The sequence below is a fragment of the Ammospiza caudacuta genome, chromosome 4 (assembly GCF_027887145.1).
Source record: "Ammospiza caudacuta isolate bAmmCau1 chromosome 4, bAmmCau1.pri, whole genome shotgun sequence".
NCBI classification, from domain to species: domain Eukaryota; kingdom Metazoa; phylum Chordata; class Aves; order Passeriformes; family Passerellidae; genus Ammospiza; species Ammospiza caudacuta.
The window spans coordinates 25840766-25853054 of NC_080596.1; the positions used below are offsets into that span (position 1 = coordinate 25840766).

The 12289-nt window shown below is 57.4% G+C and overlaps 1 protein-coding gene across 1 annotated transcript; it reads right to left on the minus strand.

Annotated features, from left to right (window-relative positions):
* Positions 1-977: 977 nt before the first annotated feature.
* On the minus strand, positions 978-11754 carry PARM1 (prostate androgen-regulated mucin-like protein 1). The gene is made up of 7 exons (XM_058804315.1): positions 11654-11754; positions 10412-10539; positions 10158-10314; positions 10004-10107; positions 2613-3278; positions 1831-1909; positions 978-1307 (listed from the first exon to the last, which is right to left on the minus strand). Exons 1-7 carry the CDS (start codon positions 11752-11754, stop codon positions 1223-1225), a joined length of 1320 nt encoding a protein of 439 aa, XP_058660298.1. The 3' UTR covers positions 978-1222.
* Between the last annotated feature and the right edge of the window lie 535 nt (positions 11755-12289).

Sequence of the window (12289 nt, forward strand, 5' to 3'; positions counted from 1 at the left end):
AAAGCTGACACCCCATTTCTGTTCTCCTTTATGAAAAAGGAATTTATTCCCTTGGAGTTATATACTTTTAATTGAAGGGGATGGCTTTTCCTCTCCCTTTATTCCCTCAGTTTGGCAGCAGCAGCACAACACCCAGTTTATTTCCAGAGAAGAAGGGTGGTGGTTTTTTAACTCAGTTTGTGGTTTTTCTTAGCCAAGGTAGCCTAATTTGCTGCTTCTTGGTTGCCGAAAAGATGAAAAAGAATTTTATTCATCCTAAGTATGTTCAGGGCCTGTGCTTCCCTGTGCATGCTCCCAGCCCCAACAGTTTTCCAGGCTGGCTGTGGCTGAGAGGTGCAACAACCAGTCACAGGTTTACTTTCTTGTTTTCACCGAGGTCTGAGGGCTTTGCTTTCCATTGCCAGGGAATTTAGCCAGAGGGAGAAGCTGCTGAGCATCCCCTTCCCAAACCAGCTCTGCCATCAGCCACCCCCAGCCTTCCTACACTAAAAGCTGAACACAAGTTGGGGATGAAAAGAACACTCTGCTGTATTTTAGCAGCCAAGTTTTTTTGAGGAATGGAAACAAAGCTGTGGAGTGAGCAGCCACGTGTGTGAAATGGATGGTCAGTGCATCTTCCCGTGGGCTCCTGGGCTGCTTTTGGGACCAAACCCCCCACAATTAAATGGAAAAAATTAAATTAGGAACTTGTGCATGGAAGCACCTGCAGGAAAAGAAAGGGAGCAGTGACTGAGCAGCCCCATAGCTGTTCATGGTTCCTGGGGAGACAAGGCAAAGGATTTCGTAGCAGGGCAACACAGGGAAGTGATTTTAGGGAAAGGGACATGTGAAAGCACAGGAGACCCTGGCACACTGCTGGCTCTGGCTCAGCAGCCCCCCACTCCCCCCTAGATCACAGAGCAGCAGCATTTCAAAGGATGCCACAGCACTGGCTCAACCTCCATCCCCTCCCTTGACCTCCCCAGCCCTCCCCCCTGGGCAATTTGGCTTCCCTTGTCTCCAACAAGTGGCTGGCCTGCCCCAGGACCTGGTTTCCTGCTCAAAGGCCAAAATTGAGGTTTATTGTCAGCACTGCCCTCCAGTTCCTGCCATCCAGCAGCCCCGTGGCGATCCTGCCTGAGGCAGGGGCTCCGTGCCCGGCATCTCCTCGACAGCGGATGCTCTGCTGCAGAAGTGCTTACTTATAAATTAAGGGTTTTTGGGGTTTTTGGCTTCATCCCTGCTAGGAATCATCGTACAGGGGGTTGTTGTAGTTGCCCCAGGAGCCATAGTCGTGGTCATCCAGAAGCCTTCCATAGGAGGAGTGCCTGCCAGGGAGAGCAAACCCGAGGTTACTTTGAGGATTTGTTACTTATTTTACAATAGGATGAAGAAATATTAATGCAAAGGCTCCCTAGGTCAAGCTTTGGGGTGTTTTGAGAGGAAGGACTGGGAGAAGTGAAGCTCAGATTGAATTTTGCCCCCGTTGAATGAGCCTGGCCAGGGAATTAAAACCAGACCTTTGCTCATCTCAGCTGTCAGCAAAGGCTCATTAGGGATGCTCAGCACTGGGCTCTGCTGCTGTTTATTGTCCCAGCTTTCCCAAGGGATAATTACTGGATATGACTATGCTGAGCAGCATCCCTGGCATTTGAGCAGGGCTGTTGCAAAATGAGGGATGCAAACTCTGCTTTCCAGTACAGGAGTGGTGAGAAATGGAGCCCTGCTGGCACCAGAGCCCGCACATTGCCCTGCCACACCTGGGGACAGCATCTTCCTGCCACTTGGCATCATCCTGGTGATGGTAAGAGGGAGCCTCAGGGAGGGGGGCCACCCCAAAACCAGCCTTACCTGATCTTGAGGTAGGCAGCTGCCCCGAACACCAGCACCACCACCACGATGACCGTCACGGTTACGGCCACAATGCTGCCTGTGCAGGAACACCGGAAAGGAAAGCGTTCAGGGTTCAGCCTCCTCACAAGTCCCAGCTCCATGGCACACATCCCACACCCCAGCTGCTCCCAGCCATCTCTGATGGGGGGAATATTCCCTCACTGCTTCCCAAAGGGGATGCCGGGCCCCCCTTTATCTTGGCAGTGATCCCCTTGCCATAAGTGCAGAGCAGGCATGTGTGGGGTGAAACACAGCTTGGGCACTGTGGTCTCACTCTTTGCTACTGCTCCCAGCACTAGGCAGCATCCAGTGCTGAGCCAAGGCTAGGAAATGCTCCAGGTCTCCCCTTTTCCAGACACGTGGAGCACTTTTAAGCTGTCTGTTCTTGCACAAGGGGTCAGGGAGAAGCTCGTGTCAGCTTCCTGAGGGCTCCAGGAGGGAAAGTTAAAACCTACACCATCCTAGCTCAGGCTGCACCCACCATCCAGCCGCTTGTTTCCTCTCATCCTGAAGTGTTTCAAGTCAAGTTTAGAACTGAGCTTTTTATCCGCATCTCCAGGCAACCGAGATTTGTTATCCACCGCTCCTGGGCTCTGCCAGTGCATCAGATGACACGGGCTGCTCCAGGAATTTTGCAGAGTGATGCTCTCAGGAAGCTGAGCACCTCTTCCCTTCCAGTTTGGGGGTTTGCCTCTCCTACCTGAGCACCCTGACGTTCTGTGTGCACACGGGGAGCTCACCTGCACTCAGGGCACGTGGTACCTCCTCCATGGTGACCCCGGTGGTTTTCTCCGAGGCCGTGGCCTGGGCTTCCGTGGGGCTCATCACAGTCACTGGGGGGGATGTTGGCTCCGTGGCCAGGCTCGGTGCCATGGCCAGTGTCCCCAGGGAAGGGACATCCTTGGCCAGCAGTGGTGGCTGGGTCACGGCCGGGCTCTCCAGGACGGGTGTCGGGGAAGGGCCCATGCCGGGGGCTGAGGTGGGCTGGCTGCTGGGAAGGGAGGGGGCAGGGGATGGCACAGCCAGCTCTGTGGGGCTGGCAGCTGCCCCCAGATCCAGGGTGCTTCTTGCCACGCTGGCAGGGTTTGCTGTCCGGGGAGCCTTCGGGGCAGCTGGCACCGAGCTGGGGCTGGAGGCCACGGAGGGACCTCCTGCTGTGGCCGTGGAGCTCACAGGGACAGGAGCAGGGGACAGTGCTGCCACTGGGGTGCTGGCATTGTGGCCATCCCCCTCCAGGGGCCTCGAGGATGTCCCATCTCCGGAGGGTCCCGTGGCCAAGGGCAGCTGGGGCTGGCCTGGAGCCAGTGTGGGGCCATCCCTGGAGTCTGGTTTCACTGGGACACCCCCCCAGAGCAAGGGAGGGCGGATGGGGATGAGGGGTGGCTCTGGGGAGTCATGGCCCAGTCCTAGGAGTGAGACAAAGAAAAGTTAGTGACAGAGCAATCCTTGGGGCAAGCTGGTGCTTGGGTGAGTGCTAAAGGGCTTGGGAATTCAGCTGGAAATAACATTTAAAATGGAGAGAGCCATCTAAAATGAAGAGAGGGGAAATACAGCTGGGTGCCTAGAGGTGAGGCTCAAACCAGACCAGCTGTCCTGGCATCAATCAGCCCCGTTTTCCCCCCAGTTTGAGATACTCCTATCACCCCAATCACCCCCTCCATCTGCTGCCAGCAGCAGGGGAAGCAGCTCCTCCTCAGAGCAGCCCCTGTGCAGCTGGGAGTGATAACACAAGACATCTCTTTCTCCTCTCCCCCCATTTCCTTGTGCATTCATTCATTTGTCTCCATTTCTTAGCACGAGAATGAGTCATTTCTCCCTGTGTCCCCACCAGCTGACTGCTGGGGCTTTTTTCCCCCTTTCCAGGGGGGGAAACTCAGCACTGGTCTAGCACTGGCCCCCTCAGTGTGGCTGGGATGAGGGAAGAGTGTGCCAGCATCGTGTGACATGGGGAGGCATTTTAATTCCATGTATTCATTTATTTACATCCCCCAGAGAGAGCATCCCAAGCCCAGCACTGGGCAGAGCAGGAGCTCACTCCAGCTGCAATGAACTGATCAGGAGTGGGGAGGACAGAAACATGCAGTGCCTGTCTGCAGGAACAATGGGATCTGGCACTGGTGAGCAGGGACTCGTTAATGCAGCCAAAATTGCTTTTTTTGGTCCTGTGGATACCCATGTGGAAGGACCTCATTTTCCCAAGGAAAGGGGTCTTGGAGGAGGGACTGAGGCTGTGGCTGCTCTGCTCTCCTGAGGACAAGCACTGGGAGATGGCTCTGGGCTGTCGCCCTGCTCAGGCCGAGGATACAAACCATGGCAGAGGGAGGAGGAGAGGGATGATAAGCTGGAATCTGGTCACTGCAGGGAGGCCTGGACCAGGGACCCTTCACACCACACGGTTCAGAATCCATCTGTAGGTCAATATTTTCACCCCTGGAGCTTTCAGATTTCTCCAGCAGGCCCCAGCCAGCCTCTGCAGCCCAGCAAGCAGGATCCTGCCAGGACCTCAGGAGTTTGTTACCTCTGAAAGTGCAGATGCTCCCGGTCCCTCGGGACACAGGCAGCTTTCCACCTCCCTGCAAAGCCACCCTGATGTCCCTAAGTGCTTGGGGTCAGCAGAGCTCCCATGATCTGCTGCACTTTGGAGGCAGACCGGAGCTGGCAGTGCTGCCGGCCGGGATGAGTCAGGAACTTTCCGATAACATCTGAGGGGCATAAATTCGGAGGCTGAGCCAGAACTGGAGGCAGGAACAATCTCTGGCTGCTGGCTGAGAGCTCCCAGCCAAGGAGGTCACAAGTCACAGGGACTCTTCCCAGGAGAGCAAGGAAGCTCAGCTCTGCCCTGGTCTCCCCTGCCTCTCCCTACGAGCAGCCCGTGCCTGTGCTGTGCTGTCCCCCGCCTCCTCCTTGGGGAACTGGGATCCACCCAGAGGAGACAACCCCAGAAAAGCCCTGCCCTGATCCCAGAGGCAACACAGGCTGCTTCTGAATGGGGTTAGGATCGAGGGACAAAAGGCTTGAGGGCTCCCTTGGCTGGTGCTCCACATGTCCCCATCCATGTCCCTGCACCCAGCTGGTGGGGAGCCTTGTGTGCACATCCTGTCCTCTCCCCAGTGCATCTGAAAGGGAAAACTGAAAGGAAAACAAAAGCCAAGCAGAGTTTTTCTTGGTTTCCCCAACACCTGGTTTGCAGGAGCTGCTGCTGGGGGACAAGGGACAAACCAGACAGGCACAGCACTTCCCACAGGACCGTGTGGCTTGGGAGGCTGAAGCACCTCCAGCAAGAGCTGTCAGAGGGACTGAGGGATGTCAGCTCCCAGAGGATGCCCAGCATAGCTCAGCCCTGAGGAATTTGCTCATCTAATTCACTTAGGGCAGTTGACCACCCTGCTGGAACCCATCAGGGAGCAAGGCAGGGGCCTGCCAGGATGAGGTGACTGCCCAGGAAAGCAGCAGTGTCACACTCCAGGGCCCCAGAGCAGCTTTGCCAAGTCCTTTTCCTAGGATTTTCTTACTAGGAATACAGAAAACAGTCAGGGAAAGAAGACCCCAAAGCTGTGTCAATCTAATATCCTGCTCTTAGGGGAAGGGGACATTCTTAGGGGAATATTAGCCCTAATCACATGCCAACCTGAGGAATTATCCCTCTCTCCTGGTGAATTATCGCCCTCTCCCACTGCCACGATGCTCTCCTGGCTCCTGGAAGGCACAGAGAAGGGCAGGTCTTGCCCTTGCAGAGCTGATTGATGCTCATGCTCCTCTTGGGAAAGAGCTGCTTGACCTGGGCTGGCAGCCTCTCCAGGATGCACTTCCCAGGCACTCCAAAAGCCATTGCAGCAGATCCTGAAGTGCTCTGCCAGCTGAAAGGCAGCCTAAAAGCCACCAGAGAACATCTCCAGCCCGAGTGAATGACATCAGGCCGGAGCTGCAAACAAACATCCACTGATAAAGGCAGAGATGGAGCTTTCAGCCAGGCTCACTGCAGAGCTCACGGCCTCTGGCAGGAGATGCCAGGAGCAGCCCCAGTTACCTACAGCCCCCAAGCCCCAGCTGCAGCCAGGGGAGCTCCCCCAGCAGCCAAGGCCAAAGGGATAATGCAAGTTTCCACAACACGGGTGTTGTTTGCTCTGCCTGCCCTTACACAAGGAATCTCCCCAGCTGCTCTGAACAAGAATTACAGCAGCAGCAGGAAAACAAGGAAGGCTGCTGGACACACACTGCTGCACCAGCCTGGGTGCCACTTTCTGTGCCAGTTTAGCAGCTGGCAAACACCCAGAAAACACAAGTAACCAAGGCCATAGGTAAGCATCACTGCTCTTTAAAGCAAAGCTCTGTAGAAACCTGGCTTTAATCACGAGAGTGAGAAAAGAAATACCTTTTGCCAGTCCTGTATCATGCTGCTCCTCACCAAATGCTGATGACAGAACAGCCCTGATTCCCCTGAGCGTGCCTTGGGTTGTCACCAGGTTAAGTGATGCAGAGCAGTAAAACAATCTAGATGTAAATATAAGTAAGGATTTCCTGCCCGTGACCTCATTGGCTCAGCTTTGGTTTCTGTGGATGGGGATTCCCATAACTTGGTGCTGGTTTTTGGAAGTTCCCCTCCCCCTTGTTAATGCTCAGGTATGATTGTCATTGTATTTCTTTGCTGTAAAACCAGCAGCATCTGGCTGTGGATGGCAGAAGCTCTCCTTACAGCAGCTAGGACTAAGCCAAACTGGTTTTTGCTTTGGGTTCAACGAGTTTTTCCAGCTGTTCAGCCCTGCACTGCCTCCCCTTCCCTGTCCCCATGCTGGGATCTGGGGATGTTCAAATCTCCCTGGCTGGGGGCCCCACCTGCAGTGCACGGGGCTGTGACTGAGCCCTGTGCTGACGTGGGGACGGGAGCACAGAGGATGTGATGGCTGCTCTGGGCCTTTAACTTGTGTCTTTCTCCTTCTGGGGCACTGCTGTGGACTCTTGCCTCTTATCCCAAAGAAACATGGGTGATGGGGAGGTCTGGGAGCAGTTCTGCGGGCTCTGAGCTGTGTCTCACACTCTCTGGGATTTTGATCCACCCAGCTGGATCAGTGATGGGAAATGGTGACTCCTGGGGGTATCTCCAGCTGGAGGTGTGCAGCAGAGCTCCAGCACTGCCTGTGAGTGCTGGTGACCCCCAGTGCCAGCAGCAGCACCCCTGCCTGACGTGCTGCTCCGCTCCTTGCTGCTCTGTCCCCTCTGTTTTCAGTGCCAGGGTCTGCTGGAGATGGTGTGAGAGCAGTTCTGAGAGCAGGAGGACACCAAGGGAGAAAAGCAGAGGCCAGAAGCAGCACCAGGTAAAAGGCAGAGCTCTTCCCTGCCCGCGAGAGGCAGCCAGGGCCATCAGATCCAATAAATGTGCAGTTGCTGTGATTTACTGGCAGGCCGAGCTGGCTTCCTGCATGATTAGTTTTATTCTGCTGCATGCTCGTTAAGTGCCTGAGCTCTAATTGCTCTGAGGCTTTCTGTAGCTCAGAGAAACAGCTGCACAGCAGAAATCCCTGTGTCCGTGTGTCCATCTGTCCTAGCCCTGAGGCCTGCACACCCTCCGGAGCCTGAGGAATGCTGCTGTGGGCAGAGTCCCCTTGAGGAGGCAGGAGGGAAGCTCCAGCACCCTTACCAGCTGCAAACAGATTTTTTTTGTTGTTAAATTCACGTGGCTCCCTGCATGCTGCACACTCCCTCCTTCCTCGCCTGGGGTGGGTGTCCAGGTTCTTCCCTGCCCCATGATCCCAACCCAGAGGCGAGGACTGCTGGGGGCACAACAAACCCAGCCAAGGAAAACATAGTGATTCCCCCACAAAACTAAGTGTTGCTCAGTTATTCAGCTCTTAAGCCCTTGATGCTGATGCTGCAATGAAATTATAGCAGAAAAGGAGGTCAAGAGGAATTTTTAGGTGATTTTTTTCCTCCTGAGAGTGGCGAAACACCTGTCAGCCTGTACAGCCAGAGGTATCTGATGAGGACCTGGGGTGGAAAGCAGTAGCTGACAGCTCCAGCCCCTTCTGAAATGATGTCTTGCTTGTTTAAGTAAAAAATACATTAGGTATTTCAAGTTATATTCTTGAAACATGCCAACAGGTGTTATGCTGTGCTGATTTCCCCTGGGGAAGGGGAATAAGAGATCCCATGGGATGCTCTTTGCTGTCTCCTGGGGCTGGGAGCTGGCAGATGGACCTGCCTGCTGGGCACACCTCAAAATATTTTTTCCCATATCTTGGATATACCTCTGGAGCCAGCCAGGACTTTTGCAAGAAGCAGCTCTGCCCAGGTGACTACTCCCCAGCTCCATAATTTTCCTGGCTGGCTGCTAATTAGTGATTCCAGGTGCAGCTTCCAACGTGCATCAGTCCCATTCCAGCCCCTCCCAGGAGGAGAAGCAACTGGGCTTGGCAGAGGAATTTTGGAGCATCCCCTGGTATTAGAGCCTGATGGCTCATTTGGGCTGGGAGAGGGGCTAATTCCCCAGCTCCCCTGTCCTTCAGCTCATGGGGGAGCAGAGTGCCTGAACATTTGCCTCCTCAGTGGCAGAATTAAACAGCCCATGAGGCTCTGAGAGCCCAAAAAGCAGCTCTTCCAGCCCAGAGCCTCCACGAAGAAGCACTCAGAACCAAGATCTGCTTCTAAAAGGTGCTTGAAAACATCCCAGCTGGGGCACAGGGGGAGCTGCAGGACGGGAGAGTGGGCCTGGGGCTGGGCACCAGGTCAGGAAAGCAAAACAGGTTTCGATTTCCATCCAGAGGAAGGAGTAATAACAGGATAAAAACTTCCTTGTGCGAGACACTGCTCTTTCATTACGTGGCCAGGCAAAGCCCAGAATTATTTCACTCCTGGCCAGTGACGTCCTGGCTGTCATCTGGTCCTGAAGAATGAGCCTGGAGCAAATTTAAATCGTGCTTGGTGTTTCCTCCCAAGTGAGATTATATATATATATACATACACATTTTTTTTTCTTTTTTTAAAAAATTATTTCAGTGAGGGGAAAACTTTTGCAGAAAGCATCTGAAAGATGCTCGAGGGCTGTTTGGGAGCAGCCTGAGGGACGTGGGACCAGAGTCCAGGGAAATCTTTCCTGTTTCTTGTGCCAAGCCTGGCTGGCGTTGGAGCTTTGGAGAGGGATGGTCGTGGGAACAGCTTCGGGTTTGGCCGGGGCGCTGGGAAAAGCCCGCCCCGACCCCAAGGCTGCCTCCCGGCAGGGACCGCCTGCTCTAGGAGCACTTGTGGGCCCGTGAGGGAGAAGAAAGAGCATCCCCAGCATCTCAATGCTCGTCCCCATCCCTCCCGAACGCATTTTCTCGGCAAGCACAGATCGGGAGCTCGCTTGCAAACCCCCCTTTTTCAGGGACAATTATCCATCCCGCTCTCCCTGATCCGGGGAGGATCTCGCGAGGTCCGGGGTGATGGTTGGGGGTCCCGCGGCTGCCGCTGCCTGCGGGCTGTGCCGGGAGCTCCCTGGGGCGGCTGTGCCGGCAGCGATGTGACAGCGACATCCCCGCCGATGGATCTCGCTCTCCTCCCGCGCAGCGTGCCCGGTTATGCAAGTGTGTTTTCCATGTTCCCGGGCAGGCGGCTCCTCGTGTTTATTAAAAGCCCAGCCTGGGCGGGCGGGCGGAGGGGTGACCCGCGCTCGCTGTCGCATCAGCCGGGGACAGAAGTGTCCCCGCCGAGCGCCTCGCGGGGGGAAGGTGCCAGATCGGGCAATTTCTGTGGCATGGGGACGCTGGTGGCCCGGGGGGAGACGCCAGGGGCTGGGGGAGTGCGAGCTCGGCCCAAGGCCAGGGAGAGCCACAGAATTCCCTGGAAGCAGCGGCCGCGGGGGGAAGGGACGCGCGGGGCGGGGGTGACTCCAGCCCGGCCAGGGGTGGCCGTGGGGACGCTCGGGTGGCCCCATCCAGGCGCCCTCCTTGGCGCAGCCGGGGACTCCGCTGGGGACCCTCCGAGGGGCGAGGAAAAGCGGGGTGCGACACCTCCCGCACGGCTGTCATTGGGGGTGACCCCTCACACGGGGGTGTGAGCGGGACCCGCGGCGGGGTCCGGGAAGGAGCCGCGCTGTCCCCGGCAGTCCCGAGGCTCCTCCGTCCCCGCGGGTCCCCGCCGCCCATCCCGCTGCGCTTACCTGCCGGGAGGAGGAGGAGGACGAGGAAGAGCGGGCGGCAGCAGCAGCCCATGGTGCCGGCGGCGCTGGCAGCCGCGGCGGGAGGGACGCAGCGCCCGGCCCGGCTCGGCCCCCGCCGCCGCCCCCGGCCCGCCCCCGGCCCGGCCCGGCCCACAGCGGCACCTGCCGGCACCGGCACCGGCACCGCCGGGAATGCGGGCACCGGCACCGCCGGCTGCCAGGGACCGACCGCGCTGCACTGGTGCGCCTGTCCCGGGATGAGGCGGCGGGGCTGGATGCCCAGTGCCACACGCTCCCGTGGGTGTCACACGCTGGGGACCATGCGGTGCCAGCCGGTGGCACCCACTTGAGGCGCTCTGTGTCACTGATACTTGTCCCTCTTCCTTGCCTGGGATCCAAGTTCCTTGCCTGCGTGTCCAAGTTCTTCCCTGCGCCATGATCCAAACCCAGAGGTGGTGCCTGCTGTGCCAGCTCCTGGCTGTGTGGTGGGGATGGCCTGGCACGAGCTGTGCAGAGGAGCTGTGGTTGTCCCGTCCCTGGAAGGGTTCAAGGACAGGCTGAGCAAGTGTCAGAGCAGCCTGGGCTAGTGGAAGGTGTCCCTGCCCATGGCAGCAGGGTTGGAACACAAAGAGCTTTAAGGTCCCTTCCAATCCAAGCTGTTGTGTGATCCCGTGATTCTGGACCTCCCTTGGGATCCCCAAGCCAGGTATGAATCCAGGGGAGCCAGGCGCTCAGGATCCTGCCTTTCCATGGTACAAACAGCTCCCAGAGTCCAGCTCCCGGTGCTCCAAGGACCCAGCCAGGAGACAGATACCTGTGGCACAGCAGGAGGTACAAGGACCATTTTTTCAGCTCTTTCCTTCTGGGAAGAGCTGTGCTGCTGCGGGTGAAATATTTTCAGGCTGAACTCATCCTCCCCAGGCTTTTGCATGCTCACAATGGAAAAGGATTTTCAGAGCCCGGGCTGTGGCCGAGCTATCTTTACCCGGGGTTGCTCAGCCCTCTGCTCTGCTATGTTGTGTGGCCTTTTCTCAGGATGGATCCTGGCTCTGGGCCTGAACCAGCCGGGCACAAAATCCAAGTCAGCTGGCATTCCATTCTGGACGGGCGCTATCAGCATCTCCGCTCTCCTTGAGCTGGGGAGGAAGGAAAATAATGCTGCTGCTGCTGCCGCTGCCGTGGGAACAGCGTGATCCTCTCCCTGCTTCCCTTTTCACATCCCTGTTGTTTTTGGGTGCTTCCATGGCAGGAGTGTTTTGGGGGACGGGGCCGGGCGCAGCCGCCGCCCCTCGCCGCGGCCCCGGGTGCGAGCGGCGTTCGCGGTGCCCGGGCCGGGCTGCGGCGATCCCGGAGCGCCCCGAGGGCCGCCAGCCCCGGGCTCCAGCTGCCACCTGCCGGTCACCTCGGCTGCTCCTCCGGCACGGCCTCCCGGGAGCAGGGAGAGATCCTTTTTTGGGGATAACTTTGGCCATCTCTTTCCCATTGCTGCTGGTACCATCTTCCCCGAGGCTGCAGCCCTTTAAAATCTCTTTAAAATGCCTTTCCCCCATCGGTTTTATCCAGATACGAAGGCAAATTTTTCTTTTAGTGGGCATGAGGATTTTTAAATTTTTTTTTTTTTTGCCTGCTCCCTGCCTTTGCCCACCCCACCGGGATGAAGCCAGCTCCTCTTGGGTGCCCTGTGCCACATCCTGTGCCAGCTGCCAGTTTTGCTGGTCTTGCCCAAGCCCCCAGCAGAGCTTTTGCGCCATCCTGGTGGTTTCCGACGCTTTGCCTGTTTTTGGGGGGCGCTGGCAGGGAGCCGGCGTGGCCGGGAGCCGAGGGCCCGGCGCTCCCGGTGTGCCGGAGCCTGCAGCAGGAATTTTTGGCTGGCCAGGGCTAGGGGAGCTTGCTCACCCGCTGGTCAGCGGCCAAATGGCATGGCTGGGCGGCTGCCAGCGCTCACATTAATAGCTGCCAGCTTGCGGTTTGAGGTCACCCGTTCTTTCCAGCCTTTCATTTCCACCTCCATCGGCGCCCGGGGGCTCCGCGGCCGCTCCCCGCCCCTCTCTGCCGGGAGAGCCCCCGAGCCCCGCTGGGAGCCGGGACAGCGCCGGAGCATCCCTGCCTTCACCCCTGTGGGTCTCCTCTGTTCCCAGGATGTCACTCGGGGAGCGGGAATGCCCTCCCAGCACACCCCGAGGGAAAAATCACCCCGCGAAGTGTATTTTGCGAAGGCACAGCCCCTTGCAGAGTAATTGGGGCTGCCCTCCTTGCCTGCCAGGGCCCCTGGGAGGGTGAATTGAT